The 21,895-nt window shown below is 37.4% G+C and overlaps 1 protein-coding gene across 2 annotated transcripts in view; it reads right to left on the minus strand.

Annotated features, from left to right (window-relative positions):
• Positions 1-21,895, minus strand: part of LOC149299019 (cGMP-dependent protein kinase 1-like) — a 409,471-nt gene that overhangs the window by 16,512 nt on the left and 371,064 nt on the right. For both annotated transcript variants that reach the window (XM_089486888.1, XM_089486887.1), the window contains exons 8-9: positions 14,085-14,150; positions 10,845-10,919 (exon numbers count right to left, since the gene is read on the minus strand). In XM_089486888.1, coding sequence (XP_089343014.1) covers positions 10,845-10,919; positions 14,085-14,150 — 141 coding nt within the window. The remainder of the gene's footprint in view (positions 1-10,844; positions 10,920-14,084; positions 14,151-21,895) is intronic.

Here is a 21,895-nt window from a genome sequence, read left to right on the forward strand (position 1 = left end):
ATATGAGTTACAAGCAGGAATCACTCACTCCTGGCATACAGAATTTATACAAGTGGCTTGAGTGATGGTGTACACATCTGAAATAAATTAATCCGGAAATAACGTTGCATTCTCTGAACTACTTGTTCTGCAAGTATATTGAAGCATTAGAGAAGTTTTCATGTCAGTGTTCTAAATTCTGTTGCCTTCTTCTGAGATCTAGGAACCTAGCATCCTTATCTGATGAGGTTTAGGCTGCATGCAAAGTTAACACCAAAACCTGTTGTAGTGTCGCTGTCCCAACACTTAAGGATATAAACTCTACAAATAACTTGATGAGCAATAGGCTATATTTAGTCGAGAAATGATACAATAGCTCCTCCCATTCTCTACACCATTTGGCCTTGGTGATATATATTTGCCTTAAAAGAGCTTAATGCAGTGTCTTCTCTTACCCTTTGCCCAGCAGCAATAAGTTACAGGACATATGGAAAGAGTATCATGACAACTGACAACGGCCATTACTAAAAATACACACAACGGAAAATATTTCACTATTTTACTGGTGACCACATGTTCCCTGTATAATCCTGAATTAAATTATTTTATTTAAAAAAAATATCAATAATTAATATCTGGTACTACAAAATAGGATGCACGTAGTAAGTTTTATAGGAATGGCTTTGAATGGAAACCATTACCATGCCCCCAAATACAAAAATTATCATTGTAAAACGTAACGGACATATTGAACATAATGGTCATTAGGTGATTAGTGATTTATTAAAATATTAATCCCAGCCCAAGTGTCTCGTTAATAAAGCAGCCTAAAATACACGTGGCAGGCAACATGGTCATTGTGAACTAACCAGTCCTGTTCAAAACACATTGTTTTCAATGATAGCTTTCTATAATGTTTTGCCTCAATTATTACTTAGATTTTATAATGGCAGTTCATTTAAATACAGGTACATTAAAAGTAATTTTTTAAACATCTGAACGTATGCATTAACAAGTCATTTCTAATCTAGGAACACAGCTAAAACCGAGCTAATAGCTTTAATTCCTTGATCGTTTCACAATGTACAATCCATAGTTAATGAAAGACATATCACAATTTCAATATGCCTTATGCAGGGCTGGCTCTGGCCTTCTTCCAGAAGAAGCTTACTTCGGTTAACCCACCAGAATGTAGAACGTGGCCAATAAGTTAAAATGTTGATTTCTCCTCTGCAAACTCAGATTTAAATTGTCTAAATTTAAATGACAATACAGATTTGACCAAAATAGTCTGTCCTGTATTACACTCAGCAGTGCTATTAAATTAATACAGCTACACATATAATCCGAATAAAAGAGTATTATTATAGACTATAATTGGTTTGATTGCAATTCTATTTTACAAATTATTTCATCGTTGTAAGTATAGAAACATTGGTACATGGAGCTAATTAGGATTTATGAGTTTTAAATCTGCTCATTTCAGTTCATAACCACTCAATGACCCTACTGACTATAGCCAGGGATATAACAAAGGGCTTTCTAAGTGCTCGTTATGAAAACCATGACATAATGAAACAATCAGTTAGGCTCATTCTGCATAGGCTCATTCGCTGCAGTCTCTACATGGCCTAGATCAGTTTTAGCCATGGCTTTCACAAAAAACTCAAAAACTCAAATGCTCAGAATTGTTTTTAACCCTATGGGACACACAGCATAGGCAGGCAGAATTCAGATTAGAAAAAGAGCTTATTTGGCCTAGCCCTGGGGTGGCAACACTTACACCCCGTGGGCTACAAACTCAGCAGAAAGCTAAGATGTGATGTCATAGTCCCACCGTGCAGTGGGCATTGCTGGTAGAGGGTGCCATTGACAGATGTTTGCTAAATAATAATAATAATAATAATATTTTATAAAGCCCCATCATAGTCCACAGCTCTGTGCAGTTATCATGTGATAAAATAATACGGAGTGCTGAAATACCTCTTCTTACCACCTCTATAGATCTTGTCACCAATAGTATTATGATGAATGTCGCCACATTTTCACCTAGCTTAAAAGTAAATAATATAAATTCTCCAGAACCCAGTGTCCAAGAAACAGCAATGATAGGTCACATCTTCTGTCAAGCTATTATATCTATCTACGAGGGACGTTCGAAAAGTTTCCACACTTTTATATTTTCGTTGGAAACCGTGAAGGCGGGAGGAGTAGTAATTGGTCTTAGCGTGTCATGTGACTAGTTCTGTCTGGCAAGCCAGCTGCCCTTGCAGTTTGGCTGCGAAACTCGTCTATGAGTGGACTGAAAAGTTTGAAAATGTTCGTACTGATGCGACGGATGCAGAGCGCTCCAGACGTCCAGCTACAGCCATGACCACGAGGAATAAAGGCAGAACCCTGGAACTGATTCACGAAAAGAGAAGAATAACAGTCAAAGAGGTTACAGGAAAGCTGAGTGTACGTGTTGGGTCTCCCTATGCCCTGATTCATGATAACCTTAAGTTCTGTAAAGTGTGGGTCAGGTGGGTGCATAAGCAGCTGACAGAGGAGCATAAGCGCGAGCGCTTAGACGCTTGTTCCCGACACATGGCCCATTATCACGAAGAAGGTGATGATTTTCTGCAGAAAATGTAGCAAAGAAATTCAAGATGCAACAGTCGGCAGGTAAGTTGATGTTGAAAAAGTTGGTACAACATTGGGAAGGTTGCAAAGGAAGGTGGCTATGTAGAAAAGTAATGTAATTTGTTTTGAGTTATAAAAAAGTGTGGAAACGTTTCGAACGTCCCTCGTATCCATCTACCTATCTATCTATCTAATGTATCTATCTGTCTATCTATATAACATTCAGATTGCTGGCCTCACTCACTTTCTAAAAATGTGCTTGGGATTGAGCAGCGAGTTACTGATAGTATCATATGTCTGAAAAAAATGATTCATGTGCTTGAGGTTAAATGTAAAGGTTGAGAGGTGATTTTTCTTGGCAAACACTTCTTTGCTAATGATTTACGTCTTTAAAGAGGGATTTCAGAATTCAGGCGTTGAGTGTTGAAGAAAGTTTGGATTAGTAAACTGCTTTGCTATTTACAAAGAGAATTGGCTCCTTACATATAAGAAAATAATTTAAGTGCCTCCTAATCATTAGCAGCCTTGTCACAGATTCCAGGGTCCTTGCACCACTGATGGTCATTGAGGACATGTTGTGCCGCATCCTGACAAAGAGCAGTGAAAAATATTTAAAAAGTAAATGTAACAAGAAACAAAGTGTAAAAAAACTCCTCCAAACATGCTTTCCAGTTGACATAGAACATAGAATACTAAATATAGAATTTGATGGCATATAAGGACCTTTGGCCCATCCTGATATAAAAGTCCTTAATTAGTCTTTGGTCTCATATTAAATTCCAGATAGTTTCATGCCCATCCCATGCACGTCTCAATTCTCTCACTGTATTACCCGCTATAACTGTTCATAAAAAGTATATTTTAGTTTCTGCAAAAGTATGAAAATGGTATAGTGTGTAAGCAGGGCCGGCCTTAGGGGTGTGCGACCTGTGCGACCGCACAGGGCGCCATGGTTGCAGGGGCGCCTGACTGGGACTTAGATTAAAGCATCGTTTTGTTTTTTTTTGTGTTTTTTTTAAAACTTTATTTAACATCATTCATGTTAAATAAAGTTTAAAAAAAAAATGATGCTTAAATCTAAGTCCCGGTCAGGGGCGCCGAGCGGTTGCTCGTGAAGTTCTCGGCAACCGCTCGGCGCCCCTTACTCTCCGTGACTCCGTCGCTGTGCCGGCATCTCATGTTGAGCGCCGGACTATTCCGGCTCTCAACATGAAATGCCGGCACCGCGGCAGAGAGAGAAGACGGATGCCTCCCGCTCTCACCGCAGGACTCCGGCAACAAGGTAAGTGGGGGGGGGGGTGTAGTTTGAAGGGTGTAGTTTGAAGGGGCAGAGGGGGGGGTGTAGTTTGAAGGGGCAGAGGGGGGGGGTGTAGTTTGAAGGGGCAGGGGGGGTGTAGTTTGAAGGGACAGGGGGGGTGTAGTTTTAATGGACAGGGGGGGTAGTTTGAAGGGGCAGAGGGGAGGGGTAGTTTGAGGGGCATGGGGGGGTAGTTTGAAGGGGCAGTGAGGGGGGCGCCAGAGGAGTAGTCCGCACAGGGCGCCACAACGCCTAAGGCCGGCTCTGTGTGTAAGTGGCTGTTTTGACCACTTAATGTGCTCTAAAACATAAACTGAGGCTTTGAGGTAATATGGTACTCAGGGGCTGTTGACCCAATGTGGGCAGTTTTGGAATTGCTAATTTTAACCCATGATATACTAGGTATGTCAATGGTTCTCTAGGAGCATTTATTTGTGAGGTAGTATGTCACTAATAAACTTGGAAACTTTCTAAATGAGCTTACCCTGGGACTTTTATTAACCCTTTATAGCCCATATTGAAGGTTCTATGTAGTGAATCACCAAATGTGTTAACCAAATGGTTCTAATACCTTTCCCCATGGAAACTTTGACATGGCATTATTGCAATATATACTTATTTAAGTCACTTGCATTTAAGTAGGTATATCAATCATACCACACACATAGCAATAACACCAATTGGGGGTCATATATAGTCAGTGTAGAATAAGAAGAAGTTAGTTCTAGACCGTGTGGCGCTAAGAATTTTCTCCTTCAACCTAGGACCTGGAGCACAAACTGTGACACAGGGTTAAACCCTGGGGGTTCATAGGTATGGTAATTAGGTTTAAATTAAAGACAAGCACACTTTGTTTCCTTAATTGTATTATATAAACTGAAACTGAAAATATTTTCTAGTTTTTGAATACTATTGCTTTTAGGTCATGAATTGTATTTCCTCATATGACCACATGATGGCGATAAAAGATTGACTATATCATACATTTCTCATCCATCTAGTAGAGTTATACAATGATTTCAAAATAAAATATTTTGAAACATATTGCTTAGAATTGTAAAAACATATCAAACAATTTAAGTTACCATTTATGGGTCTGTGTTTCTGGAAGAATGCCATAATTGTTAAATGCCTTTTTTTTTCCTTGCCTTTCTTTGGAGAACAAAACATAATCAAAGCTTACATTTCTCAATAGCTTTTCATTATTGGTCTATACTAAAACACTAGCTAAAAGGGCATCATTTATACAGGTAAATTAGTTTGAATTCACCAAAAAAGTGAGTAATTACAGCAATTAAAGAAATAATCAATACAAGTAAAGGTTTGTAGAGGAATCAGGTTATAAAGTAAAAGGCATTGGTCATTTATTTTACAAGTCATTGGGTGAGATGTCATAGATTAAATTCAATGACATGATTCAGGATACAATTTGAGTTATTCTACAGATTGTAGTGCAGGCATGGTAAAAGGTGAGATCTGTCACTTTTGTGTATCAAAAAGGTATAAGAATAAATAAATAAGAGTATATTCAGTAACCTAATTGAATATTTTATCTCCTTGTCTTTGCTAAGCATTATATTAGGGCTAATCTTGGAAGCAGGAATGTGGCGGGGTCTTGTCACACAATGTTTCCTGAACCCATGGTAACCCATGCACAGTGTGTGCAAGCAGCTAGAAAGAAGTCCCCTGTGTGCCAGTGTGTATGTTAATTACCTCAGGGAGGGACAAGGGGCCATTAGGACCACTTGGCTTTACCTACCCCATGACTAGAAGGTGCCAGCCCCTCCCATGCTGTTTCATCCTTACAAAGGCTAGAACACAGTGCTCTTGACTATCACAACTGCAGTGAATAGCTGCAAATGGATGGATTGCTTCGTGCTGACACTGTCCATAAGTGTATGTGTATGTCTGAGTTGAAAGGAACAGTCTGCCCTAGTTCTACTAGACCCAGGGCAACACATCTGGGGAATTTTGCTCCTTGGTTTGTTTGGTGTGCAGGGCCGGCCCAAGGCAAAATGCCGCCTGGGGCGAATTTTAAAATGCCGCCCCCCCCCTTATCTACCCTTCCTCTCCCTCCGTCCCTGCCGCCCCCCCCATTATCTACCCTTCCTCTCCCTCCCTATTATCTACCCTTAACACCCCCCCTTTTACTTACCTTTCAGCAGTCCTGCGGCGAGTCTCCCTGTTCGGTCTTGGTGCCGGCTTCAGGGGCATGAATATGTCTCTCCATGACTCCATCCGTGTCTATCACCTCAATTTTTTTATTTTTTTTTAAATACTTACTTTTTCTTCTTCCACTGATGTGCTCTTCTCCCTCGAGATCTTCTCCTTGTCACGCGGTGACAGGCAACTCCCCCTTGAGCGTCACGGCGCATCTTCAAGGGGGTGGAACGAAGAGCCAAACCGATCTGCACGCAGGCAAGCTTTTAACTAATTAAACGGCGGCGGTTTTACATCTGTGTTAAAACCGGCGGCAGTAGCCGCATCGGATGACAAAAAAGCGGCACTTGGGGCGGCAAAGTGCCGCCCCTTCAAAAGTGCCGCCTGGGGCAATTGCCCCAGTCTGCTCCATTATAGGGCCGGTCCTGGGTGTGCTGCTGCTCAATGGCCAATTTTGGAGATTTTCCTTGTAACCATCAAATTTACTCTACAGAGGTCTGTGCCTAACTGCCACAACCTCTGCAGTACCTCTTCCTAAGCACCTTCTGAGGTTGAGCGCCAAAATATAACATCATGTCCCAATGCTCAACACAGAGGTCATGTGGCACGAGGTCATGTGCCGGAGCTACACTGAGTATGGACTAGGAGGACTACTGCTTGATAACAAAGCATGCAAGAATTATGATAATTCTCAAGTGCAGATTTACTGTCTTTCTGTACAAAAGGATTGGCGGTCCTTTAATTATGTTCTGAAAGACAGATGCTAACTGATCCACCCATGCTCAACTGAGAAGGTCCTGAAATCATGCATTATTGGGGGTACTTAAGGACCAACAATGAGAACTTCTGAACTGTGTGAAGTCATGCCTCATTGCTGGAGCAAGCTGGCTGATCACATTAACCTGCAGCACTATTTATATAATTCTGCTGCTTACTGTTATGGTTTGATTCAAAGTGAATACTGTTTTTCACACATATTTTAACCATAACAGATGCAAACCTAAGATATAAATTGATAAAAATCTCAGGACGGAAACATCTTAGTACTTGCCACTTAATAACATGGGTATTTGAAGGATTTCTGCATGCATACTATGCATCGATGTTTATTAAAGTTATATATGCATATTTTACGGGGGGGTTTCACATGCAAGTAACGTTTTACTTAAAAATGAATCCCATTGTTGAATATTTTGGACCTGCCTACAAATATTTGACATTTTTGAGATTTTTTGTTTTTGTAAATGTACTTTTTGTATGTGCTGATTGTTGCACAAATTACTGATGCATTGGTAAAAAGTATAAATCTACCATAATGCCAACCCTCTGTTTGCAAAATGTAATCCGACCCCATTTTCTGAAACTAAACAATACAATTTAGACGTATAACAAAACGGATAATGTTCTTTTTTTTTATTTTTATTTTTTATTTTTTTTACTATATCTAGCTCAAAAATGATTTGCATTTGTTTGCCTGTCTCTGCTTATACATCTCAAGGTCTAATGCTTAAATTCTCACTGACTGGTGTATAATCTTGGGAATTGTATTGTGAATTCACTTACACCTTTAAATGATTGGTTTTATTTCCTGTTGTCATGTGGGCTGGGTTGCCATAGAAACCAGGACTAAAATGTTGACATTATTTTATCCAAATGAATATCTATGCAGCTGTTGGCTGGCGTATTGCAAGCAGCAGAAATATGATTAGTAGTTATCAAAATTACTAATTTATTTAAATAAATGATAAACATAAGAAACTAACTTATACAGCAATATAAGCAAATTATTATAGTCTGTTTTAAATGACTGTATGTTACACATATTGTCTTAGAAAACATTCCTAGTTTCAAAATTTTTTAATTTTTGATCAGAATAATTCTATAGTAACATTTTTATTAGTGCTAGTAAAATGTCCAAACTGAAGAACTTTAGTCTGGGTTTATATGGGCTTAAAGGACAAAGTAATTCAGTAGATCATATAAAATGTTTAGGTATTCCATGAGATACCTTTCATTCAAAGATTTGTAGCATTCGTTCGATTTATTGAGATACAGTTTGCAATAAGAAAGATCTACAATGATTTATTTTTCAGTTATATTTGGCTACATATGTATTAAAGCCTAGCAAATATCTAGAGGAATAACAGAAACCCCCCCAGGTGTGAATGTGCATTTATATTTTTGTAGCTAAGGTCTATTCTTATAATAAGCACAGATTACGTCAAAGACCTTGAATGCTAGTCCTCAAGTATCACAGGGAAGAGTGGTTTTTCAAGATAATACTCAGAATAGTTCTTGAAGAAAGACCAATGTAATCAGAGGATTACTTGATAATCAGAGTAATAAAAAACAGATTCCTTTAGGACCAAATGTGTGATTCCATCACTAGGTGTTTTATTAGGAAACATTGAGTTTTAGGGGAATTCACCTCAGGACAACTAAATCATGCATTACGAAAAGGCCAACCCTGGGAGTTCTTTCGCAAAGGAGGCCATGTTGGTACTTCATAAAGCATAATTAGTCCTGTTAGATGGCATTTTAGAGCTGGCTGGCAGAGGGTATCTGGGTGTTAGCAAGGCTGAGCAGAAGATACATGGATTGCATCTTCTGCAGGGCAAATCATTGGAAGCTCAGAAACAGAGGGTTCTGATTAATCTCTCTACTTATTTCTATGCTGTAAACTAGAAGGTGAAACTCAGCTATCATATGCATTAAATACATTTCATTATTGGGGTGTACCATTGTACCCTTAATAGAATTAGCATTATAATCAACCTTCAAAAAATCAGTGATGAGCTGGGATGGCAAAATTACCAACAGAAAAAATGGTGCTGGCAGTACTAATTTAGTGTAGAATAGTAAGAGATTATAAAAGTAACTGTCCTGATAATAATAAAATTCTCACGTTAAAATATATATGGGAAATAGGCATTATTGGTTTTGGTCCCAGAGAAAACTCTGTGCTTTGTAGTTTATTATAGCTTTTGCTTGGCCCAAAGCAATATATGGGATTTCTAGCCAATAATCACTGGATCTGGAGTTCAGCAACAGCCCTGCGGTAAGCGCACTAATACTGGAAATGTCAGCAGAGTATTAGAAACATACAGCTTTCTGGGTTACCCTTAGTACCAGGTGTTCAAATATAAATATTTAGAAATGTAGTTTTTATATTAAAATATATATATATAAATGTTTCAGCACACAGTTTAGAGGGAACATCATAGATTTTTACAGGTTGCTGCTTAGAGCATTTTTTAGTGCTAGAAAAATAATTATTTTTGGCAGCCAAGTTGATACTGACACCTTAATTACAGCATCGCTTACGGATCAGTTTCCAATTATGATTTTTTCCAAGTGCTGATGAGCCTTGCGGGGTGTGGGTGATACACACAGTGCAATTACAATTATATCAGTACTTGAAACATTTAGAAAAGTAGAAAATAAAGGAAGCATTGTAAGAATAATGCAACAGAGCATAGTTAAAGTTGATCTAAGATATACTTCTTAGCCTACTTTAATTCTGAACAATAGCAGAGTTATTCTGTCTATCATTAATGACCATACCGCCTGTTCTCATTAAGATAAATACCTTTTTACAGTGATGTCTAAATGTGAAACTCGGAACTTTGATTATGCAACGCTGTCGATTATTTTTATATTATTTAATATTTTTAAGATATTTTAGTACCCTATTCCATTTTTTTTTCTTCTTCTTTATTTGATTTTTAATAGTTAATCCCTTCAAAACCATTGTGAATTCAAACAGTAAAAAATCAGAATCAGTAATGTATCCTTTCAATTGAAGAGAAGCAGTGTTTATTGCTTCTGACATTACAAATCTTCCTGTAGCCAAAGATGTATGGCAGTTGGGGTACCTGGCTCCATGGGTGCCATCCATAATACTGAGGGCCAGCATAGGGTATTATATTCAAACGGTCCATTCCAAGAGACCCACATTGTGGATGTACAGTAGTACTGAGGTTGTACTAGCTAGTGTAAATAGGCTGCTGGGGGAGGTCAGAGATCTTTCGTAACCGGCCTATGGAGTATCGGCACACTGTGCTCCTTGATCACCCAATATACCATGTTCTGCAATATTTCTTACATATTCAACAGAATCAATCTGAAAACAATACTATACACTGGCTTACAAACCTATGTGCTTCCCCTATCGAAAAATCTAAACAGAATAACAAGAATCTTTTTGTATGTTGGTTTAAAGTCAGACAAGATTAGAGACATAGAAGTACTGCATTAAACATTAACTACTAGAAATACATGTTTAGTTCTACCTGCCTGATATTATATATGTTCACAATGTCTAATATGCTTAGAACAGGCTTTGAATGGACAGAGAATTTGAAAAACCATGCCGTGGCATTTGGCAGGTCCTTAACCAAGCATGCCAAGTAGGAATTTGGGTTAAATTGTAGCTAATCAACCCATGGTTACAATTCTGTAAGCAACAAACTAAGATGACAAATTAACAGAAATAAGGAAACCAATTTATTTTTCATCTCAACATATCACATGTTGGTCTACAAGATATACTCTGGTGTAATGCATGAAATATTAGATATGGCATGACTGGGAGTGCAAGGATGGTTTCGTGCAAGGACTGTGTTTCCATTCAGAAATTAGCATTTGGATATTAAATACTAAGGGAGCCAGTAAACAACAAGTCTTAAGGCATTAACGTCAAGATGATTTTCCATAGCAGTCTAGTACTCGTAGCAAAAGCACAGACACTGTTCAATTTATAAATGTCATCTCCCCCATTACTTACTTTGCTTTTGCTTCTGCATCTTCATAAGCCTTGTTAGAAACATCATCCAAGCCTCCAATCAGATGTTTGAATGAGCTGTAGAAAAAGGTGAAAAATGAAAAATATAATTTACATTTTCAATGAATGCTGCCAAAGTATAAGGGAAATGTCAGAATGTTTGCAGAGATGATACGCATCATTTTCTAAAATGAAAACTCTGGGGAAAGATATGCAATAGAAGCCAGTTATATCTTTGCAAGAGGGCATGTCATAAGTGACAGATACATAAATACAAATATCCAGACATATTTACCCAAAGTTCCTATTCACTAAACACTGAGGTTTGTTAATACAGTTAGGTATCTAAGATTTCTCTAAATCACAAGCAAATGTTCACATTTTAAATATATGTTCTGAGACTCTATTATACATGTAAGAGTGGGGTATTTTTATATGATATTCCTGATAAAAGGTTCATCCAGTTCTTGGGTCTAGTTTCTTGTAAGCAGCTCTATATGCCAATGGTACAGATCATGGTGACATTAGCCCATACCTGGGAACTTCTCAGAGTTGGCCCCTACCTCCTGTTGTTAATGGATGAGGGGTGAAAGGAAGCAGCCTAGTTGGACAAGGAGGCTAGTTACCCCTTTAAAAGGCTTGAAAAGGGACAGGACTAAGGCAGTAGAGTGAGGAAACCAAAACCCCTTTGTCTCCCCAGATATCACACTGCTACGAGGCCTAAAAATCTACTCTGATTCTTGGAGCCTCTTGGTCATACCTGGATAGACCCCGGATAGATAGGATTTACATTTGTCATGAAACAGTGAAAAAGCTTTCAGTAAAATTTCAAGAACCTGATCATGTAAACAAGTAGAACACTTCACATTTCTACCAGCATTTTCAGTTTCAGTTGAACAATAATTTTGAAAGGAGAATATTTCAGCCTAAGAAAAATATTGATATTTATGTTGTCCTGTTCTGTGCTGGGAAATTACAATTGCAGCTCTCCTGCATGACACCACCAAAAACTGAAAGATACAAAAATGTATTCCTAATGACTGATTCCATTTAACGTTCTAACTTTATCATGATGACTCCATGACAAATGGCACCAAACAGAGAGAACATGAAAATTAAATTGAAAGACACCAAAACGTTTGTGCCAAAAACCCAAGAGAGACGGAAATGATTAGATGCAAATTGTCTTTTCAATCAAGAATAACATTTTTTAGAAGACGAATCATGTGAAGTAAATGAAAATTCTTCCTTGACTCTGCTGATCGTTACCAAGTGAAGTACTGGATGAAATTATGTTTTGTTCTGAGTGCAATTATTCCACATTGAGTTTGAGGTTCTATAATTCTGCTGATAAAGTAATTATCAAAGCACACAAGTATAAATACAATATGCAGTTTTTTTATTGTTTTAATACCTTATGCTCTATCTTTTAAATAAAGACAACCTGGCATCTGCCTCTCTCTTTCCATTTATTATGATGTAAATTAGCACCAGGTAAATTGGAAGGAATTACTATTACATGCATGCAATTATATGCATTAAAGTGTAATATAAAGATGATGCTCAGATATAATGTATATTAATGTTCATACGATGTCTAGACTTTCCCTTTAAAATATAATAATCTACATTTACAAGTGACAGGTCAGATTTAATCTAATGTTACCAATTCCATAGAATTTCTTTTAGCTACAACTGTAAAGCAGCTTTTCAGGATGACTTACCATTACATTTTCAAATGTCTAGAAGTTGACGGCAAAAATGTTAAAACACTAACTGATTAAAAGACTGTGCTTTAATTGTCTTTCAATTTAATGTATTCCAAGTAAATTGATCTTTTGCTAATTATGGGTTTTAACTTTGTGAATTCCAAACGTTGACCATAACACCTTAATTGCAAAAGGTTTTTGTCAGCTCTTGTACTTCCGTAAAGATTTCAGATAGTCTAACACTCTCTTACTAACGCACATGCTTATCAACACTATTCTTTCTAGACACAACACTAGACACAAATCATTGATAAGGTTATTTCAAACTAAAACCGCAATACGGAATCTGCCCTTATTGTTGACTTTGCTTACTAAAAGATCAAGATTCTGGAGGGCAGCAGGGGCGGCATTTCAAAAGTATGCAACTAAATAGGTTTAAAGGGAATAATTGGTTAATATTGACATGGATGGTCATTTTTCATAATATATTAAAAAAAGCAGAATCTTTGGTTACGTACTGTAACGCTGTAACGGTATGGTTAGCCATCTTGTTAGAGATCTGGTGATATATTGCTGGTTAATGATGCACTTTAGAACTGTCACTTAGGGATAACACATAGCAGGTTAATGAGGCATTCTGGAACTGGGCTATACCTGGTTAGATATTACAAGTTAATACATATATCCAGAATAACCATATAATGATTATCACAGAAAAATCAGGATCCTCTAATCCAGGACACTGTAATAAGCCAATACCTTTAATAGAGACAAACATTAGCCAGAAAATGATTCTGGCTACTATAATAAGGCATTCCTAGTAATATAGATATTCAGAATTCTGTATACTGTCATAGGGCATTATAAGTAATTGGGGCATTTGGGATTCTCCCCACTGTAATAATGTATTTCCAGTTACAGAGGTATTCAGAAATCTTTCTACCAGTAATGGGGACATTCAGAATATGCAACACATATTTGGATTAAGAATATTACTTGCTATATAAAAAAAAAGTGAACTTCCCTTCGACCCCGATGCTATGGATTTCAAAAAAAATCCCAGTGTTTGTAGACATATAAAAGCTGCCTAGACCCATCTAGATCTACAGGGTCCTACCAGAAGTTGAAAGATTCAAAATAATTATAATATTACACTAAAAGGTGCATTCGGCCCTTATATGATTAGCTCTAGATCCAGATGGGAGGTAGTTCCTCTGTGGTGTAAATGGAGGCAGATGGCTTCATTGACCGATCAAGTTCACTGGTGCGCCAGTGCTCCATAAAATTGTTGAGAATTTCAGAGATCACATTTTAACAAGCCCATTAACACTATGGAGGCACTGTGGCAGGATATAATGGTGCCCAGGTAAGTGTGGTTGCATTGTAATACATTTTTGTAAAACAAAAATAAAACATATGAATATGTGTATTGCTAGTTAGAGATGGCACTTTTAACCCTAAAAATAGAGATGTTCCTATCTAAAATATCCCTAAACTAAACAGAAACTGTAATGTAAAAAAAAAAAAAACTTACTCTCTGTCAATCACAAGGCAAGTCACAGCTTCAGCAGCAATCACATTTGCTGTTCGGACATCTTCCCTGAAGAAGAAAAAAAAAGAAAAAAATTTGAATTTTGAGAACAACATAATGTACAAACAAATAATAATTTGTAATATAAATAAATAATATTTCTATATATTGACTTATCCAGCACAAGAAAAGTTTAGAATTTATAAGATGTAAACAAAAAAGGGAATGGGTTAAGGAAAAATCAGACAAAAAAAAAAGTTTTTTTAAGTTCATTAATGACTGAAATCATTATACAATATTCACTAATGCAATTATCGTTTTTGTATTTGTATTGATTTGGTCTAACAGGCTGTTTTCTGGTATTTAAGAAATATTCTACAATATCGGTTAAAAAAGAACAAACGCATTCCTTCTGCACTACAGACACAGAACAATTTACAGCTCTATAAAAATACTATAATGGCTCCTGACAGATGTTATTACACTTCTTTCGTACACTTTTTTTTCTGATTATTGTGAACTGAGTAAATTGCACAGCACACAATACTACATCCAACTTGTTCGACGTGCAGTAAAAAGGCAAAAACTAATAAGCTACTGTTTTATGGGACATTTTATAGATTTTGGTCTTTTATTGGGTTGGTAATAACGAATCTGCACCTGTAAATCTAGTAAACAGATCTGTCATCATCATCATCATCATCATAATATGGTAAATATGCAACATAAATTAAATATTAAAATATGTTTTACGAACAAGCTTTTTAATGTTTAGTATTTTGGTAATTATTCAAAAGGCTCTCAATGAGAGAGACAGGGGAAACAGAGGATTAGGTACTCACTGGATACAAGTGTATCACCATCAATAATGAATATGAAAAAAAGCAGAAGACTCAGCCAGGATAATGGCACTGAATTATAAACAACAGGGGTGCACAACTCCAGTCCCCAAGGACTGCAAGGTCCTTAGTTTGAAAATGTAATTGAGCTGCATGTACTAAAGCTAGGGTTATCCATAAATGAAGTGATAAAAAAGGCACGGCTTGCTACATATATGCTCGGCTAGCCACAAACATCCTCTCAGTGGGTGTGAGGGAAGTGGGCAGAAGTAAGCTGTGGAGTGGGTATGACCAAACCCCACTCACCTGCCAGAGCAGAAAGAAACTGACTGGGCTAACATAAATAAGATTTGTTTTTTTAAATAATATAATATAATTTAACCCCTTCAATCCCAGGGGATTTTGGTACCTCAAAGCCCGGAGCAATTTTGCCATTTTTGGGGTATGTCGGTTTAGCGATTATTCTCCTTTCCTGTGAATAGTGTACCCATGTAAACTATATATTTTTTTTCAAGGAGAGATAGAGCTTTCGTTTGATACCATAGTTGGATGATTAGCTGAAAATTTAGAATGAGAAATTTAGTAAAAACTAGCGAAGATTAGAAAAAAAAAAACTATTTTTTTTTACATTTTCCCTCTGAATCCAAAATTAGGTAAAGTGATGGAAAATCCCCTCCAAGTTTATCAATTCAGGTGTCCTGATTTCAGAAATACCTAATTTATATAGATTTTCCAGACTTTCCCAGTACCAGGGAGCATACTATAAGGTGTACAATTTTGTATACTTTTTATGCCTATGGCTTAACGGGTTTGGGGGTTGTGAACGGGGACAGGAGGGTTATACTGGCTAGATGTTATGCTAGGGCAATGGGAAGTAAGGTTTTTTAATAGTTTTTTTATTATTTTTTTTATATATATTTTTTTTCTTTTCATTTTTTTTACATTTTTGTTGTATTTTTTTATATATTTTTATATATATTATATAACACAGAAATGGTTAGAGGTCCTCTTAGGGACCTCCTGAACATCCCAGTGATGTCACAATGACATCACAGCTCACATTATAATTTTTTTTAGTATTATTTATATTATTATTTTAATGATTTATTTAATATTATTTTTTTAATGAATTAACTTTTTTTTCCCAGCTTTTCTGTTTCAGGACGGGAGGGGTAGTGAGAGACATGGTTTCTCACTCCCCTCCCCGCGATCCCCCTGCACCGATCACACTGTGATCTCTATGCAGGTCCTCACAGGCCTGCATAGAGATCGCAGCGTCTCTGTGCCTCATCGGAGGGCAGGATATCCCCGCAGGTGACGCAGCCCGGAAGGGAATGCCCGATCGCGCGTTTGAAACTGCGCGATCGCGCGATCGGGCAGTTTACAGTGTAACAGCTTACCGGCTTTCATGCCGGAAGCTGTTACAGGAGATCGGACAGCAGAAAGCCGGCAATGCCGGCTTCTGCTGTCAGTGGGGACTCCAGGCTGTCAAACGACAGCCTGGTCTCCCGTGCAGCGGCAGGGATGTGTCCCTGACGCTGCACGAAGGTCTGGACGTACCGGGACGTCCATAGGGGTTTCTTAATAGGTGTTTTTTGGATGTCCCGGTACGTCTATAGGGGAATGAAGGGGTTAAAGCAACAGAGAGTTCCCAGGTATGCATATAATGAATATATATATGTAATAAGGAAGAACATATGGAATAATGAGCTATTCGTTACACACATGCATGTACATGATTTACAATGCAGAACCTTAGCCCTTAGGCATTGCCTAAGCAGAGTATTTAGTAAGTCTGTGATATAGTTTAGTAAGCCTGAGCCAACATTGTTATAGAATAGAATTGCCACTAAATGGGATGAAATAGTCTAGTGGAAATCTACATACCCTTTCAAAGAGATGGGCATGATCTCTAGCTTTCACTTTGGTTTCATCAGAAAATTCCCTTAAAATATGTGAAGTTCCACCTACTTGTTGAAATATTTTTGCATGTCTGAGATCACATCTTACCAATTAGTGAAATTTACATGTGTCCACAGACATTCTAGGACAGCATTTTTGCACATAAGCTTTTTTTGGTGGACTGTTTCAGCCATTCCTACTGTAGACATTTCTATTTGTTATATTCTTTCTTCGTTGATTTGTACACTCTAAATCCCACGAAGATAGTACATAAAGGTAAACTATAGATATTCTTCACAACGCAATTAGACTTAACATCCTCTTTAAGCATGGTTAAAGCATCTCCAAGAGGACAATCCGTGCTGTTCTACACAATAAACTACACAATCTTTATCTAAATATGCAACAGGAATTCTTAATCAGTACATTTTCTCTTAACCAAAGAGTCAATCACTTGCACGTGACTCAGTTTTAAAGTGCAATGCTTATGTAAATGTAGTCGTAATTACAGTTTATTCTAAAAACACCATTAGTAGAATCATGATAGTTTACACACAGTTCTTAATTACGGCTTGTCAGTTTAATGAAGTCAGTGAGAGTTTCAGGAAGGAGTTGACAGCGTATACCATGTAAAATGCACATTTATTCTTAACAGAACTTTCCATAGTAGACATTTAACTAAAAGCAAGACATGTAAATGTTCTTTCCTTGGATACATTACAAAACAAGTACAAGAAAACTTGTTATATGCTCTAAAGTTTACTATAATCTGTATACTTACCTTTCATGTGTTCAAGGTGTTTTGCATTTTGCTTAAGGTGAACGTTATCTACCTGGAATAAAGCCTAACCAAATTTTTGCAGAGAGTTATGGAAAATGTGAGGATCACTGCTCTACTCTGGAGGAGATGCTATTGAAGACACCTTCAAGAAAGGATGTTATAGGAATTAAGAGAAGGTATAAAGTTTATTAAAGTTGAAATCTGATTGCAATCTTGGAGTCAAGAATGATTGTTTTGTGTTTCAGACAATATTAGCCCTAAAAAAAAACAGCCACCTTTAAAAAACTTGAATTGTCAAATTAATGTATTTATTTATAGAAACAGGAGTTTTCTGGTGGCTTACAGGAAAGTTGTGGTTTCACCTCCAGTTTCATTATGCGTACAGAAGGGCCAACCCCAGTTAGCTTCTTCTGTAAGATGAGCTTTGACCTAAAGTCTCCAGGTGAAGATTTGCTTCCTCATGTCTTCAGGGCAGTCTCCAGGGCAGTTCTCTTGGCGGGGATAGTGGTGATTAATCATGCCAATACGCTACCCACTTTCCCTCCTATTCAATATTGTCTGGGGCTAGACTTGCCCTTATGTGTGGCCAGCCTCATGCCGTGAGAAGCCACTCACAAAAAGAAGGAGAGCTCCGCGTAGTCTGCCTGGGAGGTTCTTAGTTATGCATAGTTTAATCTATATGCTGATGTTTAGAAATTTTACTGATCTTACCATACATTATACCAGGCTAACCAGACTCTTCTTGAGATTAGATTTGGGCCTGTGTAATACTATACATAGTGCTGGCAGCAAGATTAAACTGTGCTAAAAATGCCAGTTTTTGTAAATAAACTGTAGAGGTATCTTTACTGTTTAAAATAGTATTGTATATGATAAAACAATCTATACCTACATGTTTGTTTGCAAATTTTTTTTAATGTTCTGCTGTTATCCAGGACCAGCTCCTTGTCCAACTAACCAGAATTAAGTGTTGCAGATTGTTGGAATGATACATATTCTATGTAACGTAGCTTTTCTGAGAGGCACGTATTGTAATTTCCAAAGAAAAGACTTTCATTAATAAATTAGTGCTTTTTATTTACTGAGCCTCTGTGTCTGTGTAGATAATTCAGATAGTGAATTACCTGCAGTCAGTGACCCTAAACTAATAAAATCTGCTACATTCGGAGAGTCATTACGATTTTTAACTACCTAGAATATTAATGGTAAACAATGCTTTGGATACAGTCAGTGCTGTAGTTACCTTTGGGGCCACCTTAGGCCTGACCTAAGGCAGCTCCCCCAGTCCACTTGACCTCTGTCGTCATATCCCGGCGTGCTATATCAGAAATGCGCATAGCCTTTTAATGAAGTCTAGGGAGGCTGTGCTGAGTCAGCACAGCGTCCATAGCATAAATAGGCTGGTTGGGGGGATTAAAGATCTCTCTTGTAAATGGGTAATTGTGCAGCGGGACAACGAGAGGTCGAAGTTTTGCGTGGTGGGCCTAGGCCAGGAAACGTCACTGGATACAGTAAGTACTGACCATCTGTGCCTTTTTTAGACAACTAGATTTTCTTATTTGTAATCAATAAAATTATTAAAGGAACATCCTGCTATCATACGCACATTAATTAATATAATAGCTGAGTGCCCCCTTTAAATTACTGTTTTGACTCCCTTGCAAATACTTGTAGGAATTCAGCAGAATATCCCCCTATGCATTTACCTCTTTCACCATCTCCCAGCAACTAAGCTTGGATGAACATATGTCCTGCTTACCAAAGCACATGCATGCTATACTCACTGCCAGCTCCAGTTCTGGCTTGCAGAAGAGCTCCATGGTGTCTAACCAAACCCCAGTGCAGTGATTTCAATGGGGTAGCTTTCTTGTCACTGATTGGCTGGTTCAAGCAGCCAAAGGTTGCACAAAAATGACTACAGAAGGTGCATTCACTGCAGCTTTAGAGGAGCAGCTTCTTCTAAAGCTAAGTACAAAAGTTCCTTACTTTCAACAGACTTACAATACATATTAATGTAGATCTACAAAATTAAAACATAATAATTCATTTGCATAGAAGTTGCTAATAATGGCATTATACAAATACATGTATGTTACTACATATATTTTTCACGTATATCTTAATTTTCCCAAATGCTATTTTAAATGTTAGTAAGACTTTTCAAAACATCATATATTAACCAAAAGGCAATATGCCAGCTACTAACGAAATGTTTTCTTCTGCATCACTATCATCACTCCATCCCCAAGAACGGTGCCGGGTATAAGAGGAGTCCGAGTCAGAGCCTCCGTAATCCATGTGTACAGGTTGGTCTTATAATAACCTTCTTTTTAACTTGTGTCCAGTATGTGAATCTCATCCTGTTACTCGTAACTGCGGATTTCACATGTTTTCCTCCTCCATATTTACAAGGTTATGGATGTTCAAGCATTAAACCCTGCATTTATATTTGAATGACGTATAAAAAAAAAACTAACAAAAGACAACACAGAGAAAAAAAGAAAGAACTTATTCAGCTGCTGACAGTTCCCTTATGCAAGGTTTCTGTTCTGCGTATTAGCAGATATTCTCTGCCAGCACAAGTGAAACCTTATATCTGTTGTCTTGCACATAGGAATTGGAAAGAAATGCTCCAAGCTTTCAGTACTGTGTGTTCACATATCTTAGGTGTTGTTTTTTTTGCAATCATCTTGAATTTATAATTAGAATCTATATTACTTATAAATAAAAACACAATGGTGTATCTGATAATGGTGGACATGCTGTAGCTGATAATACTCTAAAGTGCTTTCCCCTATCAAATACATTTTAAAAGTACTTTACTTTTGCATTTAACATTTGAAATATTTATGAGTTTTACTAAAGTAAGGTGGATTTCTGCTGTCCTTTCAGAACGTATTTTGTTGTCACAGTAGGGTGTCTGTATCTGCTTTATGGCAATCAATTGTTTTAACTATTTTATGGTAGGCCTGAACTGGCCTTCTGCCACACTGGGAAACTGCCCAGTGAGCTGCTGGCTAATAACACCCCTTACATATTGGATCGGATCCTACAGTGTTAAGTGTGAAAATAAAAATGTAACATGAGACTGCACATATCCAGCTGGCTGTGGCACTTATGTCATTTGGTGGCCACATGCCTTAAAGTGCCAGACCCCTTTATCATCGCCAGACCCCTTTATCATGGCACTGTTTTCTGGTCATATAACACCAACCAATGCCACCTTCACAGACCTGGACTGACTGTTAGATACCATACCATGGGTCTTCAGGCCCGCTGGGCTGCAGGTGCAGAAACTAGAAGCTGCAAAGTTTTTAGGAATTATAAACTTTAAAAAGATGTTCCAGTGTCCCAGGTAGCCCCCTTGAAATGAATGCATATGAAAAATACTTTGAAACTACTTTCATATGCATTTTTTGATTTTCAATAATAATAATAATAATAATAATAAAAATAAAAGGCTTGCCGTAAGTAGAAGCTTGAAGCAGCCAGTCAGTGGCAGGAAAGTGATCCCAGTGAAATCTATGGGAGCATCTTCTGTACATACCCACAAGAGTGTGAAAGTATGTGTGTGGGGGGGGGATACATCTCATCGGTCGAACACATTTCATAGATAGCAAAAAGCTTGGGGGTTTGGGAGCAAAGGGACACCGCAAACATTAAAGGGATGGCTCAGCTATCATTTACATTAATGTTCATATGATGAATAGTCCTTTGACTATGCCGTAAATTGTGTTCAGGACCAATTTAGGTAAGCAGAAATAAGAAAAAATACATAAAAAACAGTATACATAAAAACACCAAGAACAGCAGACATACTACTAACATGACATCATAGCTCCTGGACATACACCAGTCATCATATATAGTTAGAGCCTATAAATTTTTCACTTTGGGTCACATGTAACTTTAGAAAAAAATATATGGAGGTGTAATCCAAATTCAGTTTTTGGAGAGAGAAAAAAATTGAGCTTAAATAACTGGTTAGGAAAACAAAGACTGTCTAATTTATGACAAAAATGAAGGTCATCTACTTGATGTCATCTAATATTTCCTATGTAAACACACAGACTGTGTTAGCATTAGAAAAAAAAATGTCAAAGAATGTTTCAGGCGATGAATGAGAGAAGAACAAAAAATGATACACAGTACCAGACAGATGGATATCTTATAAGACCCTTGCAGTCCAGCAGCAGGTGTTTAAAGAGCAAGCTGTGCTGAACATTCAAACAGAAAATGACGAATGGCCTTCATAAACAATGCAAAATGTGTTCATAGATACTTAACAATCA

This window comes from Sceloporus occidentalis, unplaced genomic scaffold, assembly GCF_023333645.1.
Source record: "Sceloporus occidentalis isolate IW3139 unplaced genomic scaffold, rSceOcc1.0.p SCAF_30, whole genome shotgun sequence".
Classification (NCBI taxonomy): Eukaryota; Metazoa; Chordata; class Lepidosauria; order Squamata; family Phrynosomatidae; genus Sceloporus; species Sceloporus occidentalis.